The following is a 17,302-nucleotide window of genomic DNA, read 5'->3' as shown; positions in this document are numbered from 1 at the left end:
AAATGAAAATCATTTAGAATTTGCTACCGTTCAGAATTCATAGTTCCATCACTGATGGCAAGCTGTCCTGGTCCAGAGGTAGTAAAGCAGGCCCAAACCATGATACTGCCACTATCAAGTTTCACTGATGGTATATGGTAACAAGTATAATGTTTCTGACTCATTTGCTTAATTGGATTCTCTTTATCTTGCCTTAGGACTTGATAAATATTGGTATTGCTTATTTGGGGAAAGTGATTGATATACTCAGTGGTATATCAATATGGTGGTAGCTCACAAGAGTCCATTTTTAAATTTTCAGGAATTTTTCAGAAATCTCTGATTGAGAGCAGGCCTGAGCCATGACTCTTAGCAAGCCAATCAGATGTTTGGCAGATTACAACACAGCAGTATTAGCAAGAGAAGAGCTGTTTGCTAAAGCATTTAATAACACAACTGAACATACTCCATTAGTTATCTAATGTTATTTTTCTGCATCCTTGTTATTTTTCAGTTTTAATGAGTGAGATTATTTCTTATGGGAATGGGTATGGGAATGGACTGACTCTCTTTTTTGCCACTGTGGATTTGATGGTGAATTGATATATTTTCATGAAATAACATAGCTATAAAATAGTGTCTGTTTTCATAATACTGATTTTAACATAGAACTTGTAAGTTTTGTTTACTGAATAAAGACAGCTATATTCATGGGTAATGTATATACTGCATGCACTGCATTGTAAAATATTGAGAAAATAATTTGAAAAAAACTAGTTCTAAAAACACGAGGGTCTCCTACAGGGTATCTGTCAAAGCTTTTATAACAGAACCATGTAGTAATTTACATCTTTTTGTCAGTGTATTTGCAGCTTTTGTCGTTGGCATGCTGTAAATTGTATCTTCTAAGAAGCCTAGTCAAATGAGATACAGTTGAACTTAAAAGAAGAATAAAGATTACATCAAGGAGTTGGGGAGTGCTTTCTAACACATAAAATGCACAAGGATTTTCCAGTATATAAACAAATAACCAACTTTCTTTAATCTGTCTCTTCAGCTTTTAATTGAACTCTCTCTCTCTGTTAACTCTGTTGTTTCTTTTTAGGTACCAAGGCAGCTGCAGAATATACAAATGGTGTCTACGACATGGTGTCACCTGCTCAATCAGTATATTTTGGCTCACTTCAAATTTTGCGCCTCTTGGAAGATTTGAAGTTAGCATTAGAAATGCTCAAGGATCCTCAAGAGAAAGAAGCTTTGTGGCACCAAGTACCAGGGGCTACAGTAGCTTGCATACATGACTGGCTGGAGGAACATCTGGTAAGTAAAAGCAAAAAAAATTAAAATAATAATGTATATATTGTATTATTGGAGGGTGTCAACTCCTGTTTCTGCAGTACTTTTGTTCTGAATATCAGAAATGGCTATATACCATAATAAGCTTCTTAAGAGTTGTTTTGTATAGTACTTGATTAAATACTACTTGATTAAATACTACTACAAGGCAATACTACTTGATTGAAAAGCCAAGGGTTAGCACAGTGGTTTTCCTTGCATTTGTATTAGGTGATTCCAGTTTTAGGATTTCAACTAGCAGTGCTGGAAAAGGTCCTCATCAGAGGACTGCATCAAACATAGCAACAGATCTTTGCTAAGAGACTTTCACTTACTGTAGATGGACTGCTACAAAAAAGTGGTAACAGAATAGATAGATGGATAGAGTAATAATAGAGTTGGAAGGAACCTTGGAGGTTCCTTCGATGTTCTATGTGGATAAAAGCGTGGATAGAAATTTAAACTATTGCAAGCTATGAGACAGTTTTTGCTTTCAGAACAATAGCAGGTTATATTTTTTTTAAAAAAAAATAGTTTCATGAATTTGTCCTCCTCATTGACAGGGAACTTGGTATGCAAAAGAAATCTGAAAGTTAATACAGTATGTATTTGTGCTTTGAATCAAGTGCATTACAGTTTTGGAATACTTGCATCTGGTTTGATAGCTAAGGGCTCTAGTTTCAAGCACAGAAGTACTGTATTGTTTCATAATGAAGTCTGTAATACTGAGAACTTGTGACTCTTGCAGATTTCAAAACATCTTAAAAGTTTTTGAATAGATTTACAAACTTTCACAACAGAAGAGTTTCTAATCTGCATGGTGCACTTCCTTAAAAATTGTTAAAAGGTACATATCTTGTTTGTTGTGTTGTACTTTGAATATTACCTCTACCCTCTTAAACTTTAAATCTGAAGGGTTTGGTTCTGGTTAATCCATTACTTAATAATAATACAGCTAAAATTATAGTTTGTGTTATTTCTTTTATTAGTTGTTTTACTTTCCTCTAGCTCTCTGCAGAGTTAGCTTCCAAAAAATTCTGTGCTTCATTTGTGACCATCCTAATATTAATTATAGGTATAGAGAAAGGAAATTGTATTATTCCATTTGACATCTAATTTGTTGCTCTGAAATAAGCTTGCAAGGAAATGAATGTGTTGTCAGCTAGTAATAGTTTCCTGTACAGGAAATTGTTCACAAAGAGACGCTACATTTTTTTCCTATTTAATATTTGGCGTACTATCTTCATGTTATCATTAGATGAATTGATCTAAATTAACTGTCTAAAGAGAATATATTTTCAGATATATATTTAGGCTCATTTGCAGTACTTGCACAGATATATTCATGGCAATCATAACATTAGGAAATGCTAAGGCAAAAATGAATTGGTTCTACTGGTTTGCTTCAACACTGTGTAATGAATCTTCAGCATATGATACAATGCAAAGTAGTATTGAGACAACTAATGTAAACATAAATCAACTATGAACTATATACTGTTTTTTTTTTAATTAAAGTATTTTAATATTCATTTTAAATATGGCCAGTTTAAAATCCTATGTCAGGTTAGTCAAGCAAAATAAAAAATCTTAATTTATTATGTTTAACATTGTCCTTGACCAAGAGTAAGGCTCCCTTACATCTCTTCAACTTTGTATTGTTCTGAAAGATCTGCTCTGTATCATATGAGCAGCTTCTTATGATAGAGATTATTAGGAAGCTTCAGAACTGGTTACCAAGAATAGACATTGCTAACTTTGCATTACCATTAAGAAATTAATTTCAGGGTTACTTTTTTAAAATACGGTAGGTGGAGCAGTGGTTTTTGCAGTTGCACTTATGATTTTTTTTTCCAGTAAAATCAATTAGTGGCAAAAGCTCTCCTAACACTTTCCCCATCATTAACTTTTTTTCTCTTATACAGCATTTTGAGGACTGACACATTGTAAATCAAAGTCTGTTTACACGAGACAACACAGCTGAACTATCTTAGAGTCATATGCAGGGTACCCAACAGATTTAATTTCTCTTCAGTGAAATATTTGACAGAGTCTTCCAATTTGCTACCAATTTAAAATTCAAGATTATTCAAATTTGAAATGTTTCATATTTCCTTACAAAAGAGCAATCCATTGCTTTATAATAACGTAGCTAAAATTATGTTTGCATGATTTATTTTATTTTAGGGTTTTTTTTTTACTTTGCTCTAAATTACTTTCGCAAGTCACGCCTTTAAAGTATGGTTATCAGAAGCCATTTTGTATCCAAGTAGGAAATTAAATAAAAAGATAATATTAGCAGAATGTTTATTTGCTCTAGAAATAAGTTTTATATGTAACTGTTGCTTTCTTTTTCCCGGACATAAGTTAATAACTTGATTTCTGGGCAATACAGTAGTTTGAAATACATGGGGATGTGTACCCCCAGATGTTCTCCATCAATCAAGTTGGTCTCCTTCAGTTGCTTTATAAACAAACCTGAAATTTAATGAGGTTTTTTTTATCTGCTATATCAATCCCACAGAGAAGTGATATGAAGACAGCAAAATGAGATTTTGTAATTTGAGTAATATCTGTCTCTCATAAGCCTTTAGTTTAAGTAACACCATAAGTTTACAGTGACTCAAAATATTTAGCTAGTGAGTAATCAACAAAACCTGAGGCCCAAATTTCCAGTTACAGTCCTAGTGCTTCATTACAAGTCTCTAAAGTTCAACAGCCTGATTACCACTTCCCTTTTTATCAACTTTACAAATATTAAGCATTTTAGTAGATATATTTAGCAAATATCACTGGATAGCATTTCTCATATTAATGGTAAAAGATAAATAATATAGTTGTTGCTAAGCCATTAATGAGGTTCTGGGGTTTTTTTCTTCTTCTGAGTTAATTTCAGTGCGGAAAAATTGAGTGCAGAGGAGATGCAGGCAATCTTTCTGTAGTTCCATTCTATTACTATTTACCTTTGTGCAGGAAAAAAGGTGGAAATCAGTTATTTTCTAATATTAAGTTTAGGGACCAAGGTCCTAAATTTGTCTCATTTCTTCTCCTTGCTTTTCTTTAGTGTAGATGTGTTTTACACCTTCATTAAGATTTCAATGCATTTTCTGCTGAAAATCAGTGAGAACGTATACCACTATCATCTGGCAGCCTTTTCTGTTGGTTTTGAGCTGATTGTTCTTGATGTGGAAAGAGTATATTGTATAATTATGAAAAGTTAGTGTTCTCTGAATCAAATTCTTTCAAGGCAAATAAATAAAAAATATTTATTACCTATTGTATAATTTATATGCTGCCACAATGCAAGAGGTTGTTTTCAAACTATGTTTTTAAAAAGATCCTTATTGAAATGAAGTTTAAGGGAGAGGTACAAGTGAAAGCCAATTTACAAGGCTTGTTGGCCTGAACAATGTACCTTGTAGATGACTTATTGAAATCTTATTGAAATCCCTGACTTTATTTTTAAAAGCCCTAAATAGCCCTCCTCTACAATGGGTTTTGCTAAATCTTCTGCGCCACTTTTCTTCTGATTAATTGCTGTTTTTTATCTGTTTTGAACATTACATGCTACCCATAGTCCTTTTAAATTGGGCAGTCTTTCAGATTAAATAGATAAAGTAATGAGCAAGACCTGAGTTACTGTCACAAGAATACCTGTAACCAGATAGAATCATAACCAGCCAAAGCTGGGGCAAGGTCACGGCTTCTGTCTCTTGCTTAAGTAAGAGTTCTGGAGTGCTTCATAGTCAAGATCTACTTCTTTTGGAGTAAACACTGAGATAATTACTATAAGCATCAGTGTTGGCATGCTTAAATGTTTACTTACAAACAGCATCTCTGATTTGCCCCATCCAAATCCTCACATCCTCTAAACACCAGTTCAGGATTTCCATATCCTCCCCGGGGTAGGGTGATATATAGCAGAATCTTATTTCTTTCCCTTACATAAATCAGTAGCTTTCTTTCCATTGCTATTGAAGTGTTGCTATAGGCAAGGCATCTGTTTTAATCATCTTTGAATTTTAGAACCATCATCTCATTTTTAACATAATATAATATATGACTTTAATTTTGCAAATGTGGATGCTGGCTTATATTCCATTGCTGAATATCAGCATAATGGAAATTATTATGGAAACGATGACAAAAAGAAATATTTGAACATGTATAATTTCCATCCCACTTACATAACTTTTTGAGAGAATTTTGGTTGGAAGATATATATGTATATAGCATCTGTGGCATATAACAGCAGTTCCCAGAAGGATTACTGAACTGGAAATAAACTGTGTGATTATTATATAAATCTAATTCTGAGTGCTAAAGAGGTAATATATTGTAAAAATTCAAATTGGCTGGTTTAATGTCTATTCTTCTGAACTGAAAAATCTAAAAATGCATTGATTGTGAACAATCTATTTTTCTCAAGAAAATTGTTCATTCTTCACTTTACAGTTGAGTAACAAAAAATTGAATAATATTTGAAGGAATTAGAAGTGGCAAAGGAGGGCTGTAGGGAATTGATGAAGCTGATAGTTGTATTTTATCCTGCCTTTGGATTGGCAAGATGAGTTATTTCCATTTTTAAACATTTGCAAAAATACTTTGTCATCTGAACCCAATTGCCTTCAGTCATGCTGTCATGATAATATTACAATTACTAGGCTGGAAAAAAAATATCTAAACAAAAAAAAATGGAATGAATTTTTACAGCTCACGTTCGTGATTGGTTCTGCAATGATAACAAAATTTAAACTTTTTCTATTTCCTGAGGTTACTGTTTTTCCTCTTAAAAAGGTTTTTTTTTTAAAGAAAATTATTTTTCTTTATTTATAAGCATAAGTAAGTGCCGTTATGATGCAGTAATCAGTTGGCAATCTTTTCATTGTGCCTGCAGGTGAAAAAAAATGTTTGCTTGTTCCAGGTCATGTTTAGGCAGGTAAGCACCTTCGATTTGATACAGTTTCAATTCAAATAAAATGAATAGCCAATTTTAGATTATTATCAGATTTCACAGCTAGTTGGTGCTTAATTTGCTATGTTGATTCATGCAAACCCCAAGTGAAGCTGTTTATTATTTATTTATATTTAATGGTCACGCCTGTATTGAATTGGTCCTCAGAAAATTGAAATGATGATAAAAGGACATTGGATATGCAAGAATTAACTCTGTAGTGTATATACCTTGCTGTTTGATGGCGATTTCTGTTCTATTAGAAAAGTTTCATCTTCAGTATGTATGCATGTCTATGCTGTAGATGGTCAGTTCTGTACGGAATAAGATGTTCTTAGGATAATTTTAAGTCCTACAATTTCTGAGTCACTGAACAATAGTTGAAGAGTTCTTTTTGTTCTTATACATTTTAATGACTAATAAGCAGTGGTGGGATTCAAATAATCTAATAATCAGTTTGCCAAAGTCAGGTTGGCTGTTGTGGGAGGCACAGCCCATCCCGTCCACCAGGTCTGCCACACATGTGGGATGAGCCTCCTGGACAACCAACCTGACCCTGGGCGAACCGGTTTGTTAAATTACCTCCCCTATCAAAGCGGCCTTCTCCTTCCCTTGTGCTGGCCGCTCCATTGCCTGTTTCTGCAATGCAGCCCAGGATCCACTTTGATAGTGGGAGGGGGGTATAATTTAACAACTGGTTCATCCAAAACGGTGCAAACCAGCTGAATCCCACCAATGCTAATAAGGTAACAATAGAGAAATTGGTAATTTACCCCCCCAAAAAAGTTTTTTTCTGAAATAAAATTTATTTGCAAAGACTATAGTTATCTAAGAGTTCAGTCTTTAAACACTAGTATTCTCAAAGGAAACTTATTTGAAAGAACTTCTTGTGAGTGCTATTGCCAAGAGAATTGCTTGGCCATGTCTTTGTAGACATAACAGGAATCAAATTCAACTGATCATTATCGTTATCTTATTATTTTAAGCTTCAAAGCAGCTTGGCTCAACAACCTATGATGCATAACAAATGCTGCCCAAAGAGCAAACATTTAGATAATTGAAACATGCTGTAAGAATGAGTTTGTGTTAATTATGCTATTGGTGATAAGCAAACTAATTTATGGTGATTATTCATAGTTACTCTTTGGAAACCAGTCAGACAGAAAGCTAGAAATCTAGGAAATCGTGTTAGGGTTGGATTTGTAGTTGGGTTGGGTTGGGTTCATTTTCTCCTATAAAGAGTACTGTTCCTGAACTAAGTTACAATGGTGACGCGAGAACCTGATAACTGAAAATATTTATTCATAATCTGGTGCTATTATTTGTGGAGGGATTTAATGTATAATGGCTTGAGGATGACATATGCATAGGGAAAAACAGAGAACAGCAAAGGATCAGAAAAAACAAAGAGAAGAGGCAGGTAATAGAAAACAGAGTGAGTCCTTTTGGTTTTCAGTATAGGTGCAATAAAGGCTATGGTTTATGATATATGGTATTAGTGTCTGTAATTAGGTCAGGCTAGAGCCCCATTAATAGAAAAGATTGCTTTCTAGGTAACATTGGGGGGAGAGGGGTTGATATATAATCCCTAACCTTGTTTAGCTTGGAGATCTTTTGCATTCTTTTGTTGAGAGCCCAGTGATCTCTGTAATTGTATATGCCAATGAAAAATATTTGTTGCATCTGTTTACAAATGTTTGGTTCCTTGTTGAACTGGGCATTTTTCCCACAACATCCCATTCATTTTATGTAGAACTGAGGAGGGCTTCCATCTCTATTCTGTTGTCTCATGTACATGAAAAGATTAAAGCTGGAATAAGTAAGAGTACAGTGTTTCCCCGAAAATAAGACCTCCCCTGAAAATAAGACCTCCCAAAAAAAAAATAAGTCCTCCCCTGAAAATAAGCCCTCCCCGAAAATATTTAAATGTATGCACAGGTGATCCCTGCCATTTCCTCTGGTTAGGGTTAGGGAGACAGAGCCGGAAATCAGGTAAGATGGCAAGAAGAGCCCACGTGCCCCAAAATAATAAGACCTGCCCAAAAAATAAGGCCAAGCACTTATTTCAGGGTTCAAAAAATATAAGACAGGGTCTTATTTTCGGGGAAACATGGTATTATCCAGGCACATTACCCAGAGTATTAGTTCCAGTAGTTCTACAATAACCTTTCTAAACTGCAGTTCTACGAGAGGTAAGCCACCCTGAGTCTCCGGAAAAGGGCGGCATATAAATCGAACCAATAAATAAATAAATAAATAAATGATTGAAAAAATAATAATTTTTGAGTTTTTTGAGATCATCTATCTATTCACTGTCATAAATATGATGATGATACTCAGTTTTACATCTCTACCTTGGTCAGTGGTTGGGAGACTAGTGAGAACCTATCCCAGTACTTGAGTTGTGAGGGTCTAGATGGGAGAAAACAGACTAAAATCGAGGTCCAGCAAGACAGAGGTAATATTTGTCCATTGATGTATTTGGGGAGCTCCAGTGGTACCTCTTTATGCTTTTGTCTCCACTTATAATGTGTTCTACATGGGTCTGTCTTTAAAGATCACTCAAAAGCTTCATTTGATCCAAAATTAAGTTGCCTGTCTATTGACTGACTCTCAGTTGTGGAACAAATACATCTTGGCCACAGGACATATGTTGGTTTTCTGTTGGCTTCTGGATACAATTAACAACCCTAGTGTTAACCTACAAAGCCCTCCTTGGGTTTGCACCAAGCTCAGGATCACATCTATCTACTAAAATCACCCTGATAGTAGCAACACCAGCTGTCTGGAACAAACATTGAAAAGTAGAGTAGTCCTAGCTTTAACCTCCCCTCTAGTAACAGGTGAAAACAAAGGTCTTCTAGAGTACATTGGGCACTTTTTTTTTTTTTTGCTTTTTCTGTGCTTCTGTGCTTCAGGTTTTGTATGCTTTTATTTTTTATTTCCATGAAACCAGTGTGGGGTTGTAGAAATGAAATAAATAAATATCCAGATAGAAACCAATCTGCTCCTTTTCCACTGAGATTATTTGTGGTTGTCTTTAGGAATTTTGCATATTTCTCTTATGATCCTAACCCTAACCCTAACCCATGGAACTTAAGAAGCATACATGGAGTACCTGGATGTCCTCTACTTACAAGGAATATTCTGTGTTGGTTCTAAGCTCTGAGTGCATGTGAAACTCCTCCTAAGTGCACACATACATGGACATGAACCATTAGTGTACACAAACATGATACACACACACACACACACACACACACTTGCATATATCTACTTAAATACATATTTGCTCAATTAATTAATAAAAGCTCTCTTCTAAAATTAAGATTTATGGCAAGATAATAGGTGGTGATCTAATAGAGCATTCATTCAGTACCATTTATTTTGCGAGCAAGTTCATCAAGTCCTTCAACTGCTAAAAACTACAGTAAATTCCTTGTTCATTCTACAGAAAATTTAAAACAAAGTATTCAGTTGTGTTTTACTATTGTTTTTCTTTCTAGGTGGATTCTAATTTCTAGACAGATTGTTCCTAGTATTTGATTGTGATATTATGACAGTGTTGGTGTTAATGTGTTTTTTTTAAAAAAAAAAAAAAAAAAACTACATTGTAAAATTCCCTAAAGACTCATCAGAACAGAATTTTCAAAGTCATTATAAGACAAACTAAAAAGAGGCAGTAAAGGAAGGAGTTCTGTGAAGGAGTTCATTAATTCATTGAGGCATGTGTTTATGTGTGTGTATTTAGGACACAGATATAAAGATCAAAGGAAAAGGAGGGGCTTACTTAAAACGTAACTGGTTTTATGAACTCAAGGGTTAACTCTTGAGAATCTGTTCCAGGAAGTTGCAGGCAGTATGTTCACTGACAGTTTACTTTTGTTTTCTGGCATGGAGAAATGGCCACAGCACTCTTCTAAACTAAAGCACAGTCTTAAATCAACTTACCAAGTGAGGAGAGAGACATCCTTGTTGAGTGGCATCCTATAGTTGTAAGTAAGAGCAACTAACAGATGTAAATCAGCTTTCAAAATTGAAAATACTAATTTTCTTGCATCCTGAGCAGAAGAAATGAACAGGTGGAGAGGAAGTTTATTGAAGTTCCTCACCCATTTAAGGAACATTGTTTGTTCAGCATTTCACTGTTTGTTTAAAACCTCTCTTTCTCCAAACTACCTGGGGCCGGAGTGCTATTATGACCTGAAACTAAGAGGCAGGTAACAGGGTGGCATGTGATTCACTGGAATGTACTTGGTCAACATTCCTAGTCATGAGGGTACTAACAGGAGTGTTGGATTAAAGTCTCTGGAAGTTTCAGTTCCTTTGTATTGAAGAAGAACAATGACAGGATCAAGGTTCAGTTATGTGAAACCTGGAGGAGGTCAGTGAACCAAAAATAGGTATGTGGAATCTTTTAAATGTGCTGATTTTAGTATATTTGAAGAACTGAAGTAGTGCTTTCAATATTTAAAAGTCAATATTTGAGGTGGCATGCAGGACAGTCCCTCTTTCTAGCTATAGACTTTTATTTCTTGGTAGGGAGATCTTGATTCGGTGACATATTTATGAAGGTTGGGACAATGGAAGACATGCTTCCCCACTCAGAACATTATGAACTCATTCTGTATTACAGGCAGTATAGGAGAAGTACATTTACCCTGAGAAGGGAACTTAATTAGCTATGCTATGATGATTAAAATTAAATAAACAATTCAAATGAACAATTCAAATGCTACTGATTTTAATTCTAGAGCCTGTTTGGGTTCTCCCCTGCCACTGGGGATTCTATTTAGGCAGAAAATGATAAACAAAATTACTTCTCTATTTCTTGGCCACTCCTCTCAAGTATAAGAGAAATAGGAGGTTCTGCATTTTGAAATGTCTGAGGTATCACTAACAAATGAGGATGTAGAAGACATGCAGAATAATATATGACTTTCAGATTGGGAAAGAAAAAAAAATGTTGGAAGAATTTTCTAAGTTTGAAGTGGGACACACTGCTTAAGTAGATTCCCAATGGTCCTCAGTATATATATATTATTACATAATAGGTGATAATATTTTGTAGTTTACCTTTGTTGATGACGTTCAGGCCTTACTGAATTGTCTACAAACTTTTTGTAGATTTTTGAAATGGAAAGCACCATCTATAGTCTCAAAGAAAACTCCCACCAACCCATCTGCATATATGTTATATATTTACTGTTCTGATTCATTGAACACCTATCTGATGAATGGATCAATGTTTCTATTTCCCCCCCTCCTTTCAAGATAGTTATCAAATATGGTTAGTGCAATAAATCTTGAAACAACAAAATATTGTAAAAATAGATGCCAAAAGCAGAGTTATACCTTTCTGCTTCATAAGTCTATTAAATCACTAGTTTGAATGCTCCCTTTCAGCCTCAACAGCCCCATATAGATTATGCCATGGAACACTGCTATTTCAAGTATTATTGCATTTGAGATAAAATAGCTTGGCTTTTAAATGGACTGGATGAACAAACTTTATTACAGGATCCAATCTGAGTTGATTGCCAGGACCAAAGGTTGGTTCTTCCAAGCTTTCACACTCATGCTGGAGCCCATCTTCAGGGAATTTCTCTCTCTCCAGAGAGAGGCCATTGGGCACCATCAACATCCTAATTAACAATGAAAAGCTACACACAATCAGGAACCATATAAATACAACACATAGAACAGTCCAGTGCACCTATTCTGGAGAGAGAGAAGTTCCCTGATGATGGGCTCCAGAACAAGCTTGGAAGAATAAACTTTTGGTCCTAGTGACCAGCGCAGAATGGATCCTGCAACAAACCTTATTAGTTGAAAGTAGAGTCCTTAAACTTATCATAGGTGATGTACATCATAAATTTGATGCTTTGAATACCCTTAATTCCATAGGTATGAGCATCTGTTTCACTGGTATATGGTTCCTCTCCCTTAAACAAAGGTGGTACTCAAAGGTGGTACTCTACTACTGTGTGACTTGCTTTAATTTCTGTAGTTAACTACAAATATGCAGTCAACTTCTGATGCACTTCCCCATAGCAAAAAAATAACCATCCTGATCAGATAGCAGCAGGAATTATACTTATCATACTTTAGTGGCCTACACCGTATTTATCAATATTTTAGAAGCATTTCATTAGGAGAGAAAAGTAGCTTAGTTATACAGCTACTAACCTTACATGCAAAAGATTAAGATTTAGACTCCTCCAGCAGCTCTGGAGAAGGCCTTGAAACTTTGGAGGCTTGCTGTCAGTCATTGAAGGCAGTATTAAGCAAGATGGATCAAAGGTTGACTTGGAATAAGGCATTTCCTATGTTTCCACAAAATCAGCAAATACACAATCTTTGTCAAATCAACTGAAAATGTCAAATTTTATAACTGTGCTGCAATTAGCACCCTCAGTGGATACACGGAGCGTAATTGCTTAATGTGTGATTATTTTTCTCTATTAATATTTTCCTCCAAGGTTACCTTGAAGGAATCAAATGCTAAAGCTTAGTGGTTTTGCATAGAAGATGAAAGGGACAATCAAAACTATAAGTAGGAACTCACCCTGAGCCCTGTAACCTCACGTGATCACAACTTGGCTTGAGTGCTGCAGGGCTATGCAGTTTTCAGCTGCAGTAACAGTGAATGAAAAGAATGTTGAGTTATGAATTTGAGATATGCTCATTCATCCCCCGCACTTAAAAACAACAACCAAGTGTGGAATACTTGGCATTACACAGACAAAGTCACTTTCCAAGTATTTGTGAGAAGGGAGCTACTAACAATTCTCAAGAGCAGGGCTTATTTTTAGGCTAAAGCTAGCCTGAAATAAACTGGGGCTCTGAAGACTGTTCCGATAAACACAGGGTAAAAACTGAGACAGGAAATAGAGGGTCTTGGGGGTAATGAGTTCCAGCCACTCTTGAAACAGAAAGCTAGAGAAGGCATTACTTGAAAATAGTTTCTCTATGACAGCCTGGCAATTTTTAGCTTGTTACTTTACCATCAAAACGAGAACGCTCTCGCTGCAGACTTCAATTGCTCTTAAGGAAGCTTCCGTCTTTTCCTTTTCTTCCAGAGTCTATTTGGCTTTAGGTATCTTTTGATGTTTTTAGAACGATATGAGAGCCAGTTGATGACTGATCTCCTCTTTAAAAAAAGCCAGATGCTGCTAGTAGGGGAGGTGGGGAATGCAGCCTGAAGTTTGTACAGTTGTGTATAAACATAGTGCTGTAGAAAAGTTTAGAGTAAGCCTGAAGGACATATTAAAGTCAGAGAGGTGCGGAAGTTCTGCTCGCTAGAAGCTGGAAGGAGAGTTTGTGCTTTTCCATAACTAAGCTGAAATTGCTGCAAACCAAGAGAAGATTTTTGCAATGGGCCCGAAGCATGGATAGCGAGATTAATATTTACAAACACTTCACGTGGCTAAAGAGGGTAAGTGGACCTTTTTTTTTTTTTTTTTTTTTTGCATTTTTACAATTTACCACGCTTATAGGGAGAGAAAACTTCAGCATGTTACATTTTCTGTCACTGTGAGAGAAATGGTTCTACAGTTTGAAACTAGTAGCCTGAGAGGGAGGGCACTGGGGACATAGCCAGTATTCCTTTGTCTTTAGTAAAGCTTGCAAGACAGTCTAAGCAAAATCATCAAGCAGTCGTTTAGTTTGGTGGTGGAACAGAACATTCTCAGTAAGAGCTCAAGTTAGATTCCGTTTTCCAGTGAGGTGGTCATGTTTCTTTGCAAAGCTTTTCTTTAAGTAGCTTTTGAAAAGATATTGCACAGTTGCTTTTAAAACTAATAAAAGTTCAGTTAATCAGACCAGTCAGTAAGCTAATTAGCTTGCAAGGTAGTTTTTTTTTAAAGATTTAAACACTTTCAGACTTTCTTAAGTAGATTAAAATGTATTAGTCCCAATTGATTTAGATCCACTTCATTTTATAATGTTTAATCTAAACCCATTTTTAAGAAATACTTAATACTGTATATTTCATGTACAGTAATGCTGAAAGTTTATTCTGGGTATTCCCTCTAGTTTGGGACTGTATTACTATTTTTAATGTTGCAGTTAAGATGCTGTTTGCATGAAGTATTCTTTTTTATACTATTTAATTTTAATAATGCAGAGGGAATCTGCATTATTTAGATTCAGCCTTCACTAAATGTTCAGTTTACAAAACTTGACAGTAGGCATTTGGATTTTTGTATTGAGGAATTTCATGCTGATGTTGAATATATCTTTTCATTGGTAAATCCTATTGGAGTCATAATTTATTTCTAAGTAAGTAGATGTAAGATTGCAGCCCCATGTCTATAATTCTGGGAACTTAAACAACAGACTTTAAAAAGATTTTCCTAAAAGGTGGATGGGTGAGTTAAGAGAGAAGATTGCTCTTTTAAATGAACTTGTTAAAAAATGAGCTTCCAGAAAGCTGTATAATAATTGCATACTAATTTCTTTTTTAGGCAACTAATTCTCAAAGCCATGGGAGAACCTGGGATTATTTCCCAATATGTTAAATATATCTGTTAAATATATTTATTCTCTTATTTCTGCTCAGATTCTGAGGGAAGAGAAGTAGGATGGGGTTCTAGTGGTTTTGGTTTTATATACTGTAGAAAGCTTTTAAGGAACAAAATGCCCTACTTCTAAAAGGGCTGGGAAGGAAAACTATGTAGTGGAGCAGTAGTGCATGAAGAGAATTCAAGGTACTTAATCGAGAGAAGCAACCTAGAACTAAGGAGAAATTTCCTGACAGTTAGTACAATTAATCAGTGGAACAACTTGCCTCCAGAAGTTGTGAATGCTCCAACGCTGGTAGTTTTTAAGAAGAGATTGGACAACCATTTATCTGAAATAATATAGGCCTTCATGTCTGAGCAGGGGGTTGGGCTAGAAGACCTTCAAGGTCCCTTCCAAGAATTCTCCCAGAGGGGGGAAAAAATGATTTGCATGAAATTTAACCAGCTCCTTTGATAAGTAATCTTATTTTTGTTGGGAATTCATTCTACACTGATTTTTTTTTAATGCCACATGATTACTTTGGTGCTGCATGCTTGGACACCAGCTGTGGTAGTAAACCGATGCTCTATGGCTCGTAATAAAAGCTTTACTTCCTCCAGTCCAGGGTGGGAGAGAGAAAAGGAACTGAGCTGGACTTCTATCCATCCTCAGTGGCATTTGCCAAAGCGGGCTCTAATTTCAAAGAGAAGCAAGTCTTGGGGTGGGGGAGGGGGGATTCAAATGTGATTTCTGTTCTGATGTTGCAAGATTACAAGTTCATTATAAGAATGAACTGAAATACATAATCCAAAACCATTCACATATTCAATGGAATATGATTAATGGATAAAATAGATTTAAAAACATAAATCTGCTTTACTTGAGCGAAAAGAAAAGATTATGTAAGATTTCATATATATCATCAAACCAGAAAAAAATGCAACATTTTCCTGAAAGCATTCCAAAATTAGTTTGAAAACTAATGTCTGAAAGTGCCTTTGTGTACCAGCACACAGAAAGGTCAAGTGACAGGAGTCAGATAGTGAATTTTTCTTTCACAAGAGAAGCATAGCAAAGTAATTATTCTAAAAAAGAGTTAGTAAGAAAAAAAGGCATTACTTAAGGCATGTTTGTCCACCTTAAAAAGATCACATGTGATGCAAATTAGCCACTTCCTTATTTTGCTTGGTGTTGCATTACTTTTATCAGGCACTTTCTTCTTTCCCTATGTTTATCAAAGCATGAAATCTACTAAATCAAAGCAATGAATCAGTCCAGAATAAGCCTTGGTTAACATATTGTCAGGCCTGGGTTTTTAAAACCATGATGTGCTAAAAGAACTGTAATTGTCTGTTTAGTATATATATAGTAAATGTAAAGGTTCCCCTCGCACATATGTGCTAGTCGTTCCCGACTCTAGGGGGCAGTGCTCATCTCCATTTCAAAGCCGAAGAGCCAGCGCTGTCCGAAGACATCTCTGTGGTCATGTGGCCGGCATGACAAAATGCCAAAGACGCACGGAACACTGTTACCTTCCCACCAAAGTGGGAAGTTCCCTATTTTTCTACTTGCATTTTTTACGTGCTTTCGAACTGCTAGGTTGGCAGAAGCTGGAACAAGTAACAGGAGCTCACCCCGTTACACGGCACTAGGGATTCGAACCGCTGAACTGCCGACCTTTCGATCGACAAGCTCAGCATCTTAGCCACTGAGCCACCACGTCCCTTTTAATATATATAACTCTAGGCTATAAAAGGTCAACTTACATAGAATCATAGAGGTGGTATGTGCCATTATCAGCCCTACAAAATAGACTAGATTAAGAAGCCAATTCCCTATAGGTCAGGACTACTTTTATTGTAACAGCTATGATAACAGAATCTTGCAAGTCTGAACATTCTTCTCTCCCTGCACCCCTTTCCTGTGAACTTGTCTGGGACAATTTTCTCAAGTTAATTTCTTGGCCCAGGTTCAAGCATTGCTTAACTGACCATTGCCTTGATAGTGAATCTTTGTCCTGTCCTTCAAGGCCCTCAACCAAGACCTTTTTCTAGGATCCATCTTCACTTCAATGGTGGGACACTTGGTGCAGTATCACCAAGTATTTCTCTATATTTGAAAACAGGATCATATTCCTCTATGATAAACTATGATTCTCACTTCAACTTAGGCTGCCAATAACATACTGAAAACAACTTTCCATGTCTTTAATTGCATCCATAGTGAGTCAACATAAAGCTGTATCAACAGGGGGTCTCCCCACGTGGAGAATGATATTGCTGTGCACAGCTAGTTCTCTGAATGTACCCTGTTTTCCCAAAATAAAACATCCCCTGATAATAAGCCAAATTGGGCTTTTGAGCGCATGGCAATAAGGCCATGTACTTATTTCAGGGTTCAAAAAAATATAAGACAGGGTCTTATTTTCGGGGAAACGCGGTAGCTCAAACCAAGGGGGAAAATGTTGGCTAGGTGAGCTGATGATTAGCAAGCTGATGATTGAGATACTTCCCATAATTTTGTTCCACT

At 35.8% G+C, this 17,302-nt stretch overlaps 1 protein-coding gene across 1 annotated transcript in view; it reads left to right on the top strand.

Moving 5' to 3' along the window:
• PPFIBP2 (PPFIA binding protein 2) overlaps positions 1-17,302 on the top strand; it is a 125,606-nt gene that overhangs the window by 35,020 nt on the left and 73,284 nt on the right. Inside the window, exon 3 of the mRNA XM_070934362.1 lies at positions 1,085-1,299. Coding sequence (XP_070790463.1) covers positions 1,085-1,299 — 215 coding nt within the window. The remainder of the gene's footprint in view (positions 1-1,084; positions 1,300-17,302) is intronic.

This window comes from Pituophis catenifer, unplaced genomic scaffold (assembly GCF_029215685.1).
Source record: "Pituophis catenifer annectens isolate HBS135680 unplaced genomic scaffold, rPitCat1.0.hap2 SCAF_1, whole genome shotgun sequence".
In the NCBI taxonomy this organism is placed as follows: domain Eukaryota; kingdom Metazoa; phylum Chordata; class Lepidosauria; order Squamata; family Colubridae; genus Pituophis; species Pituophis catenifer.
This window is presented reverse-complemented; position numbering and strand designations above follow the sequence as displayed.